The sequence below is a fragment of the Marmota monax genome, unplaced genomic scaffold (assembly GCF_021218885.2).
Source record: "Marmota monax isolate L192 unplaced genomic scaffold, Marmota_monax_Labrador192_F-V1.1 WCK01_AAM20220418_F8-fsc00036, whole genome shotgun sequence".
NCBI lineage: Eukaryota > Metazoa > Chordata > Mammalia > Rodentia > Sciuridae > Marmota > Marmota monax.
Window position 1 is genome coordinate 901,825 of NW_026694491.1, and position 13,624 is coordinate 915,448.

General features: G+C 31.9%; 1 protein-coding gene across 11 annotated transcripts in view; it reads left to right on the forward strand.

Moving 5' to 3' along the window:
* Anks1b (ankyrin repeat and sterile alpha motif domain containing 1B) overlaps positions 1–13,624 on the forward strand; it is a 1,117,917-nt gene that overhangs the window by 219,948 nt on the left and 884,345 nt on the right. For all 11 annotated transcript variants that reach the window (XM_058571278.1, XM_058571279.1, XM_046419347.2 and 8 more), the window contains 2 exons: positions 2,178–2,291; positions 5,171–5,337. In XM_058571278.1, coding sequence (XP_058427261.1) covers positions 2,178–2,291; positions 5,171–5,337 — 281 coding nt within the window. The remainder of the gene's footprint in view (positions 1–2,177; positions 2,292–5,170; positions 5,338–13,624) is intronic.

Below are 13,624 nucleotides of genomic sequence, written 5' to 3' on the forward strand. Positions count from 1 at the left end.
ATGAATTCTTTCCTTCCTAATCCAGTAGTACAAGATAATTCAGTTTTGCTAATCTTTGTTTTTGATAAAGGTCATTTAGAACATTCATAGTTAGTTCCAGTTTTGGTTTCTCAAAGATTTGACTACTATTTAGGTACTAGTTTTATTGCAGAATTATATAGTATACTTCTCTATTTGATCTAAAACTTTTATGAGAAATTTAGATTTAAATGTGTTCTCATTTGCTGGATGATTAGGCTTGGCATGTAGCATGTCACATTAAAAATCCAGATGTTCTTTTTGCCCTTTTTAATAGGCTTCTACTTGGTCAGCAGTGTATAACAGAGGAATGAAGAGGAGTAGGTTTCACTGGAAGTCTATTGGGAAACTTAACAACCTTTATCCTTGCAGCAAGATAAATGATTTAAAACCAACTAGGACAGGGGACATGTAAAAACAGGAGTCAACAAAGGTCAAAGAGGGGTATAAAGAATAAATGATCATTATAGTCTGTTTCTATTTCCAAAACCTTTCATGGAAGTTTAAGTCCCTACAATTTTCTTGTCAATAAAGAAGTTAATTGCAAGTCAAATACATACAGAGATGAATCAGAGAATCCAATTATGACTTTTCATATAAATTCAAGCTAAAATCAAGTTGAATGAAAACTAAAAAATAAAAGTGGTACACATAATTTTTATCCCTTTTCTCCTGAAGGCACTTGTGTTGCGTCTAGCTGAACTTAAGAACACAAAAAAACTGAAGCTTGTGTATAACAAAACATCAAAATTGAGCCTTGTGCCCTTTGGGAGAAGTAAAATACATGTCTCCCACTAAAAAGAGGTCATGACATAATTTTACACATTTTTTTAACATACTGCACTGGCTCATGAGTATGTTATTATATATAGGAGTAACTTATCTCTGCTCCCTTAAATGGTGAAGGGTCATTAGATAAGTGAGTTTGTAATAGGGATATGAGACACCCTTAAAATTTTTCAAATTGTTGGCAAATTTCAGAATGTAAACATATTATATTTTTTACATTCCTTGATTTCACATCACTGCTGTATTTTAAATCTAATGAAAGAATTTGATATCAAAATAAGGCCAATTTTTAGTAAAATTTATAGATAAAGTTACTACCTTACAAAATTGTCATTCAGTTTACATAATTGCCACATTGTTCAGAAATTTTGAAGACAGAATTCCAGAGGTTGCTTTCTTTTCCAGTAGAATTTGTCCAGTAGAATTGTCCTTTGATTCTAAGTATATCAAATATTGTGTGCATAGTAAGCAGTATTTATGTTTTAACTGCTATTATTATTATTATGTCTATCAAAAAAGGAAAAATGATGGAGCTGGGATAGTAGCTCCATGGTAGAGTGCTTGCTTAGTATGTGTGAGGCATAGAGTTTGATTCTCAGCACCGCATATAAAAAACAAAGGTCCATTGACAACCGAAAATACTAAAAAAAAAGTAAAAACGAGTGTGGGACATAACTCCAAGAATAATAGGAATGAATTTACTTTGTGGAAGTAAAATTAAATATGCAAATTATGCCTACCTTGAAAGATTATAACACTATTATGAAATAAACTTACCCAATTTCATTCACATCACCTGATAGGTTATTGAATTCATCTGAATTGAACATCTCTGTTCAATAGAGGTGAACAGAAATGTTTGAATAGTCAGGTCTATTCAAAGTATCTTTCAGAGAGCTTTAAACCTTCAGATTGAAAAATTTTAAGGAAACTAGGATTCTATTACATCCTAGTTTAAATTAAATCCATCTGGATTTACTTATACTTACTTATTTTTCTATTTATTTATTTATTTGTTATGGTACTGGAGATTGACCCAGGGCCTCATGCTTTCTAGGTAAGCATTCTGCCATTGGGCTGTATATCCCCAGCCTTAGATATATTTTAAGAAAATAATGGGATAAGTTTAGTTTTCAAAATAAAGGGTTCATGAGTTTTTCCCAAAGTATCTTTTGTATTTAAAGATCTCAAATTAATGACACATCACGAAGTTCTTATGGTTTTTTTGAAGTTCTTTGAAAACTTAAGATATACTTAAGATATGAGGAAATAAATGGAAAATGGATCATCAGAAGTAAAAAAAAAGTTTACTTTTTGATTTTTAACATAAATGAATTCAAGTATGTAATCTCAAAAACATATATACACAGAATATTTAGAAGGCGTGGGAAGAGCAACAGCCCTTGAAGAGCATGTACAGGAAGATACAACACAAGAAACCCACATTTCATCTCCTGTTGAATCTCCTTCCCAAAAGACCAAAAGTGAGTATCTAATTACAAAGCCTTGAAACTATATTACACTTGTATGTCCAAATTTGTCACGTATGCATAAGAAGGCTATCAGTTGTGAAAACCTCATATGAGTCATATCCTATTCTCTATATTTTATACATTTATTCAGTCAAAATTTATAAGTCCCTACTACTCGCTGGGGACTATTTGCAGCCCTGACATACAGCAGTGGGCAAAGCAGATTGCAGCCCCTGCTGTAATGAAGTTCATATGAAGTAATATTTTATAGCTTTTTAAAATTGATCTGTTTTTTCTAGATTTATTGAGGTTTACTTAACAAATTATGTTTATGTTTACAGCATACAATATAATGTTGTATATGTAATACATTGTGAATTAATTATCACAATAAAGCTAATTAACAAATTTATCTCTTCACATAGTTAATTTTTTTAAAGTGGTGAGAACACTTAAGATCTAACTTAGGAAATCCCAGGTATATAATATAATATTAGTAACTATAGTCACCATGCTATACATTAAATCTCCAGAACTTTTTCATTCCCCTGTTATCTAAATTTTTAACCCTTCGATAAGTCTTTCTCCATTATCTCCACCCTCCATCCCTTGGCAACCACCTTTCTACTCTCTGCATTTATGAGTTAGACATTTTTAGATTCTACATATAATTGAGATCATACAGTATTTGTCTTTCTGTGTCTGCCTTACTTCACTCAGCAAAATGTCCTCCAGTTTTATCCATATTGTCCTAAACGATAGGATGTCCTTCTTTTAGAGTAAAGGACACTGGATTACAATATGGACAGTATTATGTGCAAATGCATGCGCGCACACACACACACACACACAGAATACATTCTTTATCAGTTCATTTAACAATAAACACTTAGGTTGTTTCCATATCTTGGCTATTCTAAATAATGCTGCAGTGAACATGGGGGCACACATATCTCTTTTAAAGTTATTATTATATTTGCTTTGAGTAAATACAAGTGGGATCATTGGTAGTTCTATTTTAAAATTTTTGATGAACTGTCCGGGTTTTTAGGCACCCCCCACCAGCAGGAGAAGCGGGAAAAGCAGACCCCGACCGCCCACACCCAGCCCTCCCTCCTTCCCTCCCGGGAGGACAATCAGAAGTGCCAGGGAGAACAGTCAAAGCAGGATCTCATTTAATAAGGAAGTACACACTGCTTATATACTGCACAGGAGCCAATCAGAATAAAGGTCAGAGCGGTGGAGCAAGTTCATGTGTACACCCATTCCATAGTCTGTAAGGGAAGGCAAGAGCTGTCCACGATGGCGAAAGAGTCCTGGACCTATCCTGGAGATGGTCCACCTCCTCCATCACCGCCTCCTGGCTGATTGCCAGGAGCCCTCCCAGCCACATGTGCGGCCTCAAGACTAGGAAGCAGGCAGCCATGCCCTACAATGAACCATATAATTTTTGATTATAGCAGTACCATTTTGCATTTCCACTATTTTCTCCACAGTCTTACCAACATTCATTTTATCTTTTTTGTTAAGAAAGATGTGAGGTAATATCTCATTGTGGTTTTGATTCACATTTCCCTGATGATTAATTATGTTGAATACCTTCTCTTATACCTGTTGACACATTTGCATGTCTTTTTTGGAGAAATGATTGTTCAGGACCTTAGCTCATTTTTTATTCAAGTTTTTGATATTTTCCTATTGAGACGTTTGAGTTCCTTATACATTTTGGATATTAATCCCGATCAGATCTGTGATTTGCACATATTTTCTTCTGTTTCTTAGGTTGCCCTTTTACTTCACTGATTGTTTCCTTTGTTGTACAGATACTTTTTAGTTTGATCCAGTCCTACTTGTCTATTTTTGATTTTGTTATCTATACTTTTGCTATTGTATCAAAAATAGAAATCATAGTTCAGATTAATGTCAAGAAGCTTTTACTCTGTGTTTTCTTCTGAGAGTTTTGTGGTTTCAATTTCCACATTTAAGTTAATTTATTTTAATTGATTTTTGTATATGGTGTAAGATAAGGGTACAATTTTATGTGAGATACACACACATACACATATATATATATATTCCATTTTTTAAACACCATTTATTAAAGAGACCATTTTTTATGTATTTTCAGTTCTTGGTACACTTGTTGAAGAGCTATAGTAATAAAAATAGCATAGTACTGGTATAAAAACAGACACAGACCAATGAAACAATTTAAAAACCCAGAAATAAACCCATACATATATGGTTAACTGATCTTAAATATATTTTTATTTCAGAATAAAAATAATAAGATCTATAGTATAAATGCTTGAAATGTTTTTCAGAATAATTAGAGGAATAATTACTTTTCTGAGACTGCTAAGAAAAGTTAATATTTGCATGTAACCTATGAAATATTCATGTTTGGCAGGTTATATGTATTAGTTATTTGTTCCTTCTGTGTTTTCCCTTTATATCATTTTTAAGTTATGATTATCTACTTTTGTAATTTTTTTGTTTAAAGTTCTATTTATGTTTATTGAAGCTAGGAAGTAGGCTCTCAGTACAATTTCAAATTTGTTAATAAATCATCAGATGATTCTGTCAGTGAGGTAAAGTGCCAGTAAAAGATTACTGAAAAATTAATTCCTATAATAAATAAAGCTATAGGAATTATAATTCCAGGTGTTTTATGTATTACAACTATGTAAACTTTTTCTTGTTTCTATTTGAGAAAGAATAAATACAGGCAAAATTGGAATCTCTTGTTTGTTAATATTCTTGTGTTATAGTTTAATACCTTCTACTTATTCTCATTTGTCATATTTTGAGTTTTCAGATTTTTATTATTTGATGTTAAGTTTCAGCAGTAATCTTTGTTCAAATCTGATAAAATTACTATCTTTTTATAGGTGAAACTGTGACTGGAGAACTATCAAAACTCTTGGATGAAATAAAGCTCTGTCAAGAAAAGGATTATTCTTTTGAAGATTTGTGCCATACAATATCAGATCACTACTTAGATAACTTGAGCAAGATTTCAGAGGAAGAACTTGGGAAGAATGGAAGCCAGAGTGTAGTAAGTAAGAGGGGAAATGAAGACAAAGTGTTTGTCTTTGGTAGTTCAGTATGTACACGTAAATGGCATGGGATTTGGTCATTGTTAGATTATCAGATTCCACCACTATTGAATGCCAGTCTCTCTTTGTCTTTCTCTAATTTTCATTGGGGTTCTATGCTCATTGAATGTGCAGTGGAAGAAATGCTTTGATGTATAACTTATAGTTTGTGATGGTCTCTCTATTGTCAGACTCTCATAATACTTGGAGTCATAATTTCTTTAGTTATGTTCATTTAGTTTTATTGAGCATAATTTTATTGGTTCCCAAAGCAAATTCCCTTTGTCAATATTCCCCATTTTCTCTATAAAAAAAGTCTAATCCCTCTTCAAAAAGATTGAGAGAGCCAAGCCATGTGTCTAGCTCCTCAGTCACTCCTTAAGTCATAGTAGGAGAAAGATGTGGAAAGTTGAATCTGTATATTTAAAAAATCTGCAAATCCCAAGGGGATTCTACCTTATGAGCTCAGAATGTAAAGTATGAGTTAGAGATTCTTGTTTATTATGGATTTTTTAAATACTTATTTTTTAGTTGTAGTTGGACACAATACCTTTGTTTTATTTATTTATTTTTATGTGGTGCTGAGGATCGAACCCAGGGCCTCGCACATGCAAGGTGAGCGCCTGCCCTACTGCTGAGCCACAATCTCAGCCCTCATTATGGATTTAAAATTTTTTTTAGTTGTAGATGAACACAATGCCTTTATTTAATTTATTCATTTTTATGTGGTGCTAAGAATCAAACCCAGTGCCTCACATGTGCTAGCCAAGTGCTCTACCACTGAACTACATCGCCAGCCTTCATGATGGATTTCTATATACACACAATAACAAGCAAAACTGTAGAGAATCAATCAACTTAAAATTAAGATTTATAAATCTACTTTTGTACTATAGAGGAAGGATTGATAGTATCTACTAGTAGTAAAGAAAATACATTATTATGATATAAACCATTTACTCACTTTTAGAACTTTAGAGAAACTTTATACTTTATACAAAAGCCAATAATAGACTGTGTTAAGTATGTCGTATTATTTATGAAAACTAAAAGAGTATGAAGCATAATGACTATCCATATATATATATATATATATATATATATATAAATTTTTTTAGTTGTTCATAGACCTTTATTTCATTTATTTAAATGGGGTGATGAGAATCGAACCCAGTGCCTCACACATGCCAGGCAAGTGCTTTATTGCTGAGCCACAGCCCCAACCCCTATCCATATTTATTTTGAGAACATTTATTTCATGTAGTTACTTAAATAAGTTATGGCACTGTTTCCCTGAATACATTTGCTAATCTAGTTCCATGGCTAAACTTACCTCCTATGCCTGCCTTTTTTTTTGTTTCCTTTTTTTTCTGCACTGTATTTTGTAAGGCATCATATTATTAACCATCCTGCCAAATTATTTATGAATAGTTAAAAAGTAATTTTTACATGAATACTTACAGGTTTTACAAAATAAAAATTTTATATTAATGAAATGCTTATGATGTTAGACAAAATTCCATTTGAAATCTAAAATAGATGATATCTATCTTGAAATTACAAATCAGTTGCATTTTAGCATTTTTTGAAAGTCACTTATAAATTAAAACATATTTATTACTTAGAATTTAAAACACGTTTGTCCTGCAAAACTGATGCATGATGCTTGAATTTTTATATCTGTTAATATATTAGATATTTTATATCTGTTATATTCAGACTCTCATTCTCTAAATATTTCTCTAAACTGGTATCTTCTTGCTCTTTATTTCTAAACTTACAAAAACTTTTCAAGCTATTCCAAAAATCCTAATTTTTTAGACCAGTGGTTTCTAAACCTTTCTTTTTGTATATACCCTTAGTAAAGAAATTTTGAGTGCACATCCCTAATGTATTTGTTTACAAATTGTGTGTACCTATTACTATCCTAACAATATATGGTGTGAATTATGAGATATTTATTATCCAGTAAATTCAAAATGAGGAAGGCAAGGAATAGAAGAATAGAAGCTGTAATTTTTTTCTTTTAATCAGTATTTTATGTTCTCTGTGGTCTGTGCATTCTGTTTGGAGACCATGATAGAAACTTTTAGGAGGCGATAGGAGGATCTTTTGATAATGAGAAGGTGATAGTTTGGGGAAGAGATGGCCAAAATCTTTTCTGGCTTTTTTTTTTTTTTCAAATAAGCAGAAGGCTGTATCGTGATAGTGGCAAGAGAAAGATTGTTTATAAATTGAATTTAACTCCTTGAAATTTGAACCCATATGTTCCTACACTACCCTTTCTTTGTTCCTATGACAACCTATAATGCTTTTGCAACTGTTGTCATGGAAAACATTAAAAGTCACCCAAGGCAGAAAAGCAGATAATATATATGATATTAACAGCTAGTATTTATTTATTCGGAGTAGTAGAATTTAGAAAGGGGAAAGATGAAAGATAAGATTAGAAGGCTAGGTAAGGTTAGGTCATAGATAATTTTGAATGTCAGGCTAAGAATTTTGGTATTTATTTTTTAGGAAATGAGAAAAATCTAAGGGATTTTGGGCAGATAAAAGACATCAATGGAACTGGCCTTTCAGAAGATGAATATTTTAGAAACTTGTTATTGAATGTTTAGAAAGTAATCCAATTACATTGGCCCTTCCCTATAACCTGTGTTGTTTGTTTTTATTCCCTGTTTAGTTGTATATATTTATTTCCATTCATCAAAAATGTGTTTCTGGAATATTGTTTTGAATTATCCTCTCAAATTATGCAGGAAGCTTAATGAAGCACTTAATATAGATGGTTATTACTGTGTTTGGAGTTATAGATTTTTAAGATCAAAATGAAATATGGTTCTTGATTTCAAAATGCCTGTCTCACAGTCTTCAATATAGTTAAGACCAACATATAAAACAAATATATATTACCATTTGACATTTAGTGGGTACTTGGTATTTCCTATTCTAGTGCTGTACATAACTTAGGCCCTATTAAGCAATCCTAACAGTGAAGTTATAGATTTAGGAAATGACTCATATTGTAAGTGGCATATGAGGATTAAAATCAGAGTCAATTTTTAAATTCCCAGCTACATTTCTTATTGTAAGGTATCCTGTGGCCAAAGGAAAAAAAAAATTTAAAGGGAGAGATAAGTGAAGATTTATAGGTATTCATTGAAAGCTACATTTATGGGTAAGGAGGGACTGAAATGGAGTCCTGGAGGAAGGAGAAATGTGCCTTATACCTGTGTTGAAATGAATGAGAGGTTTCAGCCTAAAAGACAATGTATTGAAAAGCATATAGGAAAAAATTAGCATATAATTTGAAGAGAATGGTTTACTATGAGAATTGGTTTTGAAAATACTTGAAAATAAAGTTGGATAAGTAAAGATAATACCTACCACTTATTGAGAACTCAAAATACTACTGAGATTGTAGTATTCTTCCCATTTTATAGATGAGAAAGTGGAAACACACACACAGAGAGCTATAATGACTTTCCAAGTTCACAGTGTTTAAGATGGTACTAAATATCGGCTTGTTCATTGTAATATGAAAAATAATTCCAAAAGTATTTCAGATGAGATAAAATGAAAGGAAAACATGTTTTGTAGCATTCCCGTTATTCACAAATGTATTTACATACTAGTGGTGTGACTTGAATTTGGGGAGTATTTTTGCTCTTAGGTCAGTGTAACTTTTATTGCCTCTTTTCTTCCAATAGAGGGCACTCTGAGTCAGGAATTCAAATATAAAATCAGCCATCTTATGTAAGAACTTTATTTTTGTACCAGATTTCTTTGGTTTTATAAGTATTAATATTAAGGTGGTAGTTGGAACAGTTTTACTACATAAGTGAATTTAAAATTAAATTCTTATTACAATTAAATTTATTCAATCAGCGGCTTTGTATTTAATGTAAAGGTCAGTTCAAGTTAAAAGTACCTTTGTCTTACACACGTTTTAATCCAGCAGTCTGTTCTAAATACTCTTGTAATATGCATATAAATCCATTTTCTAAGTTGGATTAGGACATTATATAATACAGAATGTAGATTTTGAAGAAATATAAATATCTTCACATTCTTTACTAGCTCATGAAATTTAGGTTTTTGAAAGAATACAAAATTATTGGGAAAAATTTTCTGTTACCTTCATTTGTTTTCCCAAGCCCTATGTTTGTTTTTCTCTCCACATGTATAAACAAAGTATGCAATTCTTAGATGTGAACTCATCATGCCAAAGGTAAGCTGATGAAGAACATTAGGGCAGATTTGATCTAGTTTTCAGGAAAACTTTTTATCTTAGATTTAAAATGGAAAAAGCATTTTTACCTCACTACCCTGTGTCTCTAAGAAATAAATGAGAAGCTTGCAGGATGAAATGCTGCATGCTTTTTTCTCCTGAGAGAGAACCTGGACATAAGCAGCATCCGGAACATTTGGTTTAAAAGGGGTTGCACTGGTGTTTTTGTTTTGTTTTGTTTTGTTGCAGTATCACACAGCCAGTACACTTCTTTTTTGCTATTTCACTTTTTTTCCCTCCATAACATCTGTAATTACATTTCAGCCCTTTGAAGTATGAGATGTTTTATTTTAGTATGTCAGGATTTCAAGATTCACCTTGAAATATCTACATTTATACTAAGCTTCTATAAGTAACTTGAGAGTGCTTTCCAGAGGAAGGGTTCCTGATTTTGGAAATATACTTAATCTGGTGCAAAAATCATCAATAGAGTAAAATTACATTTTCTAAAAACAAATGGTGTTTCTGAAACAAAGTTTGCTTTCAAACACATGCTAACTCAATTTCTAGAGCTTGTGATCAGTACCAATTTTAGAATTTTCAGAGCCCTTAATGACTGTTTTTTTTCCAGTTCTTGTAAGAAACAGTTCCTTTGAAAGTGAATATTCTAAAATATAAATAGTGAGTTTTTTAAAGGATTATAACTGATTCATTAGCATATTGAATTATTTTTTAATAGTGGAGTTAATTCCTAAGCAGTGCAAACTATTATCTCATTAGATGTGGTGTTCAGAAGATAATTTTTAACTCCAACAAGTCATGTCTTATATAGTTAAACAGGTTTTGAAAGTTGTGACTCAAGGCTGCTGGGTATTTAGCCAAGCCTTGGATTCTTTTAATAGATTTTCCAGGAATCAGGGAATACATGGAACTAGGATTCTGTTGATCTGTGGTAATACTTTGAAACAATATGAAGTATGTAGATGTTCTAAAATACACACACACACACACACACACACATATATATATATATATATTTTACATGTAAAAATCTGGAATCAGAGTGGTTAGATTTTTGTCTTTACACTCACCTCAGTAAGAACTTTTTTATAACTATAGTGAATCTAGGTAGATTTTTGAGATATTCTTCTGAACTTTTAACACAATTGCTTTTACATTTCAAGATATATCTTTTTCTGCTTTGTCTTATAGATGTATACATTTATATATTATTTGTTATAGACTCCTGTGTGGTTGGATCTTTATTTAATTGATATGTCATTTTATCCTGCCTAACACAGTGCATTACATTTGGCGATCTCTCAAAGTTCATTGGGTGAATAAGTGAATAAAAGGGCAACAAACACGATATATAAAAGTGCATATATTCTTGTAAATAAACCATCAGCAGTGCAAAACATGTTTAATTATTTGGGGATGAATTACAGAATTCAAGGAGAGATTTTTCTTACCAAGCACAGAATCTCAGCTTTCTTAGGGAGGAAACAGTCTTAGAGTTAAGGTATGAGGTTGTGAGTTGCAGACTTGGTTTTACAAGACTGTTCAGTTACTTACTATTGGGTGACCTTCAGAAGTTATTTGATATTTCCAAAACTTTTCATCAGTTAAAAACAAAATTACTATAGTTTTCTGTCAGCTGTAGAAAATAGCTATTTTATTTTCTTTTGTGCTGCTACAGACATGCCGTTTTAATTTTTGTGTTTTATAGACTTTGTTCAGATTTATTGATTTCATCAATGCTTATGTAGACAGGATTTCTTAAGTGGCATTTCAAATATTTGGTTCTAGCTGAAGTGTCCATCAGTGGACGAGTGGATAAAGAAAATGTGGTATAGTCAATGGAGTTTTATTCAGCCATAAAGAAGAATGAAATTATGTCATTTGCAGGAAAATGGATAGAACTGAGACTAATATGTTAAGGGAAATAAGCCAAACTCAGAAAGTCCAGGGTTATATGTTTTCTCTCATATGTAGGTGCTAGAGAGGAAAAAGGAAAAGAAAAGTGTGTGTGTGGTGGGGAATCTCATGAAAACGGAAGAGAGATAGTAGAGGAAAGGTACCAGAGGGAAGAAAGAGGGGAGGGAAAAGGGAAATACTGGGTAATGATTTTGGCCAAATATATTGTTACATCATGTGCATGCACAAATATGTAACAACAAGTCCCATCATTATGTGTACCTGTAATACACCAGTAAAAAAATATGGGGTAAAACTCACAGATAATGTTATTTAGTTAAAAAAGATTTTTTTGATTCTTGGATTGGTCTTAATATTTTACTTTGAAAAAGGTATGTCTCAATCAAACTTGGACACCTTAGGAATATATAATATAATAAATATTGAACTTACATGATAAATCATCTAAAAGTTATGAGCTTAAGATAGAAACACAGAATTCAGTGGGAATTAATATAAAATATCATATATATATATATATATATATATAAAATATAAAATCCTATGTTTAGATTTCTAAAAAATCATTAGTATAAGTACAAGATGGAAGAGATTTATTTTGGGAGGGTAGTTCATATAAATTTGGGAGATATTTAAGTCAAACATGGTGGTGCTTATCTGTAGTCCCAGCTACTTGGGAAACTGAGGCAGGAGAATCTCTTGAGCTCAGGAGTTTAAGACCTATTTGGGCAACATAGAAAGATCCAATCTCAAAAAAAAAAAAAAAGTTTTGGGATATTTATGTTACAGCAGCTGCTCTGTGAGCCAGCAGTGAAAATCAGCCACTAAAAGTCAATAAACAGTTAACAAACTATGATGTCTGAAAAACAATTGTAATACTAGACACTAGCATTTATTAAACACAGAATTTCAACTAGGTACTAGGCATTGTAAAAGCATGATAAAATCATTTCTTTATTCCTCTCAACATTCCCAAAGACAGCTTTTTTTTGTTTTTGTATTTAGTCCTCAATTTGGGAATTAGAAATAAAACAACTTAAGCTACCGAAAGGTAAATCTAAGATCCGAATTTAGGTTTAATGTTTTACAAATTCATGATCCTAATCATTAGGTAATTTTGACTTTTCTTAGTATTGTCCAGATTGACTTTCTCTTACCTTTTCATCATCCCTGACATTTTTGTGGCCCTCGACTTTCATTACCTCTTACCTCAATTATTGCAAGAGCCTCTTATATATCCATCTGCTCCAATTTATTCTGATCACTGCTGCCAAATGAATACGCCATAAGTGCAGTTCTGATCCTGTCATTGTCTTACTCAAACTTAGCACTGGTTCTCCCTGTAAAAATTAAATGTGAACTTCTAACTCAAAGTCAAGCCCCTCAATTTCTAGTTGCAGTATTTATTTATGGCTTTATCTTTTTTTGGTACCAGGGATTGAAGCCGGGGCACTTAACTGCTAAGCCACATCCCCAGTCCTTTTTCCTTTTTTATATTTTATTAGAGACAGGGTCTCACTGAGTTGCTTAGGGCCTAACCAAGATGCTGAAGCTGGCTTTTAATTCATGATTCTCCTGCTTCAGCCTTCTGAGTTGCTGGGATTATAGGTGTGTGCCATTGTACCTGGCTTATGGCTTTGTCTTTTAATAATGTCTTAGATAAACATAATGCTTCAGGAAAATAGGATACTCCCAAGCATGACTGTCTTTACTTATTTGTTTCTATGTTCACAATGTTTTATCTGTATAGAATTCTTTTTTCTATAGTCTTTACCTTTTTAAAACCATTCTTTACAATACTTTTTTAAATCTTTCTGTTTAGACCCAGAATTTAGATCAGATATCATTATGTTATATTTATAAGTCTGTATATAAATTCTGTAATCTGCTTGGTATTATTTATGCATAGTCTTTCTTGAATTTGCTTATAAACTACTTGATGATGGAAAATATTAATGTATGTGTGTGTGTATCTTTAGTATAGCTCCCTCTGATATACTTACCAAACTTTTATTGAATTGATACAACAGGACATAAATCATGAAAAAGTCTGTTTGAGACCTGCATTTTGATGC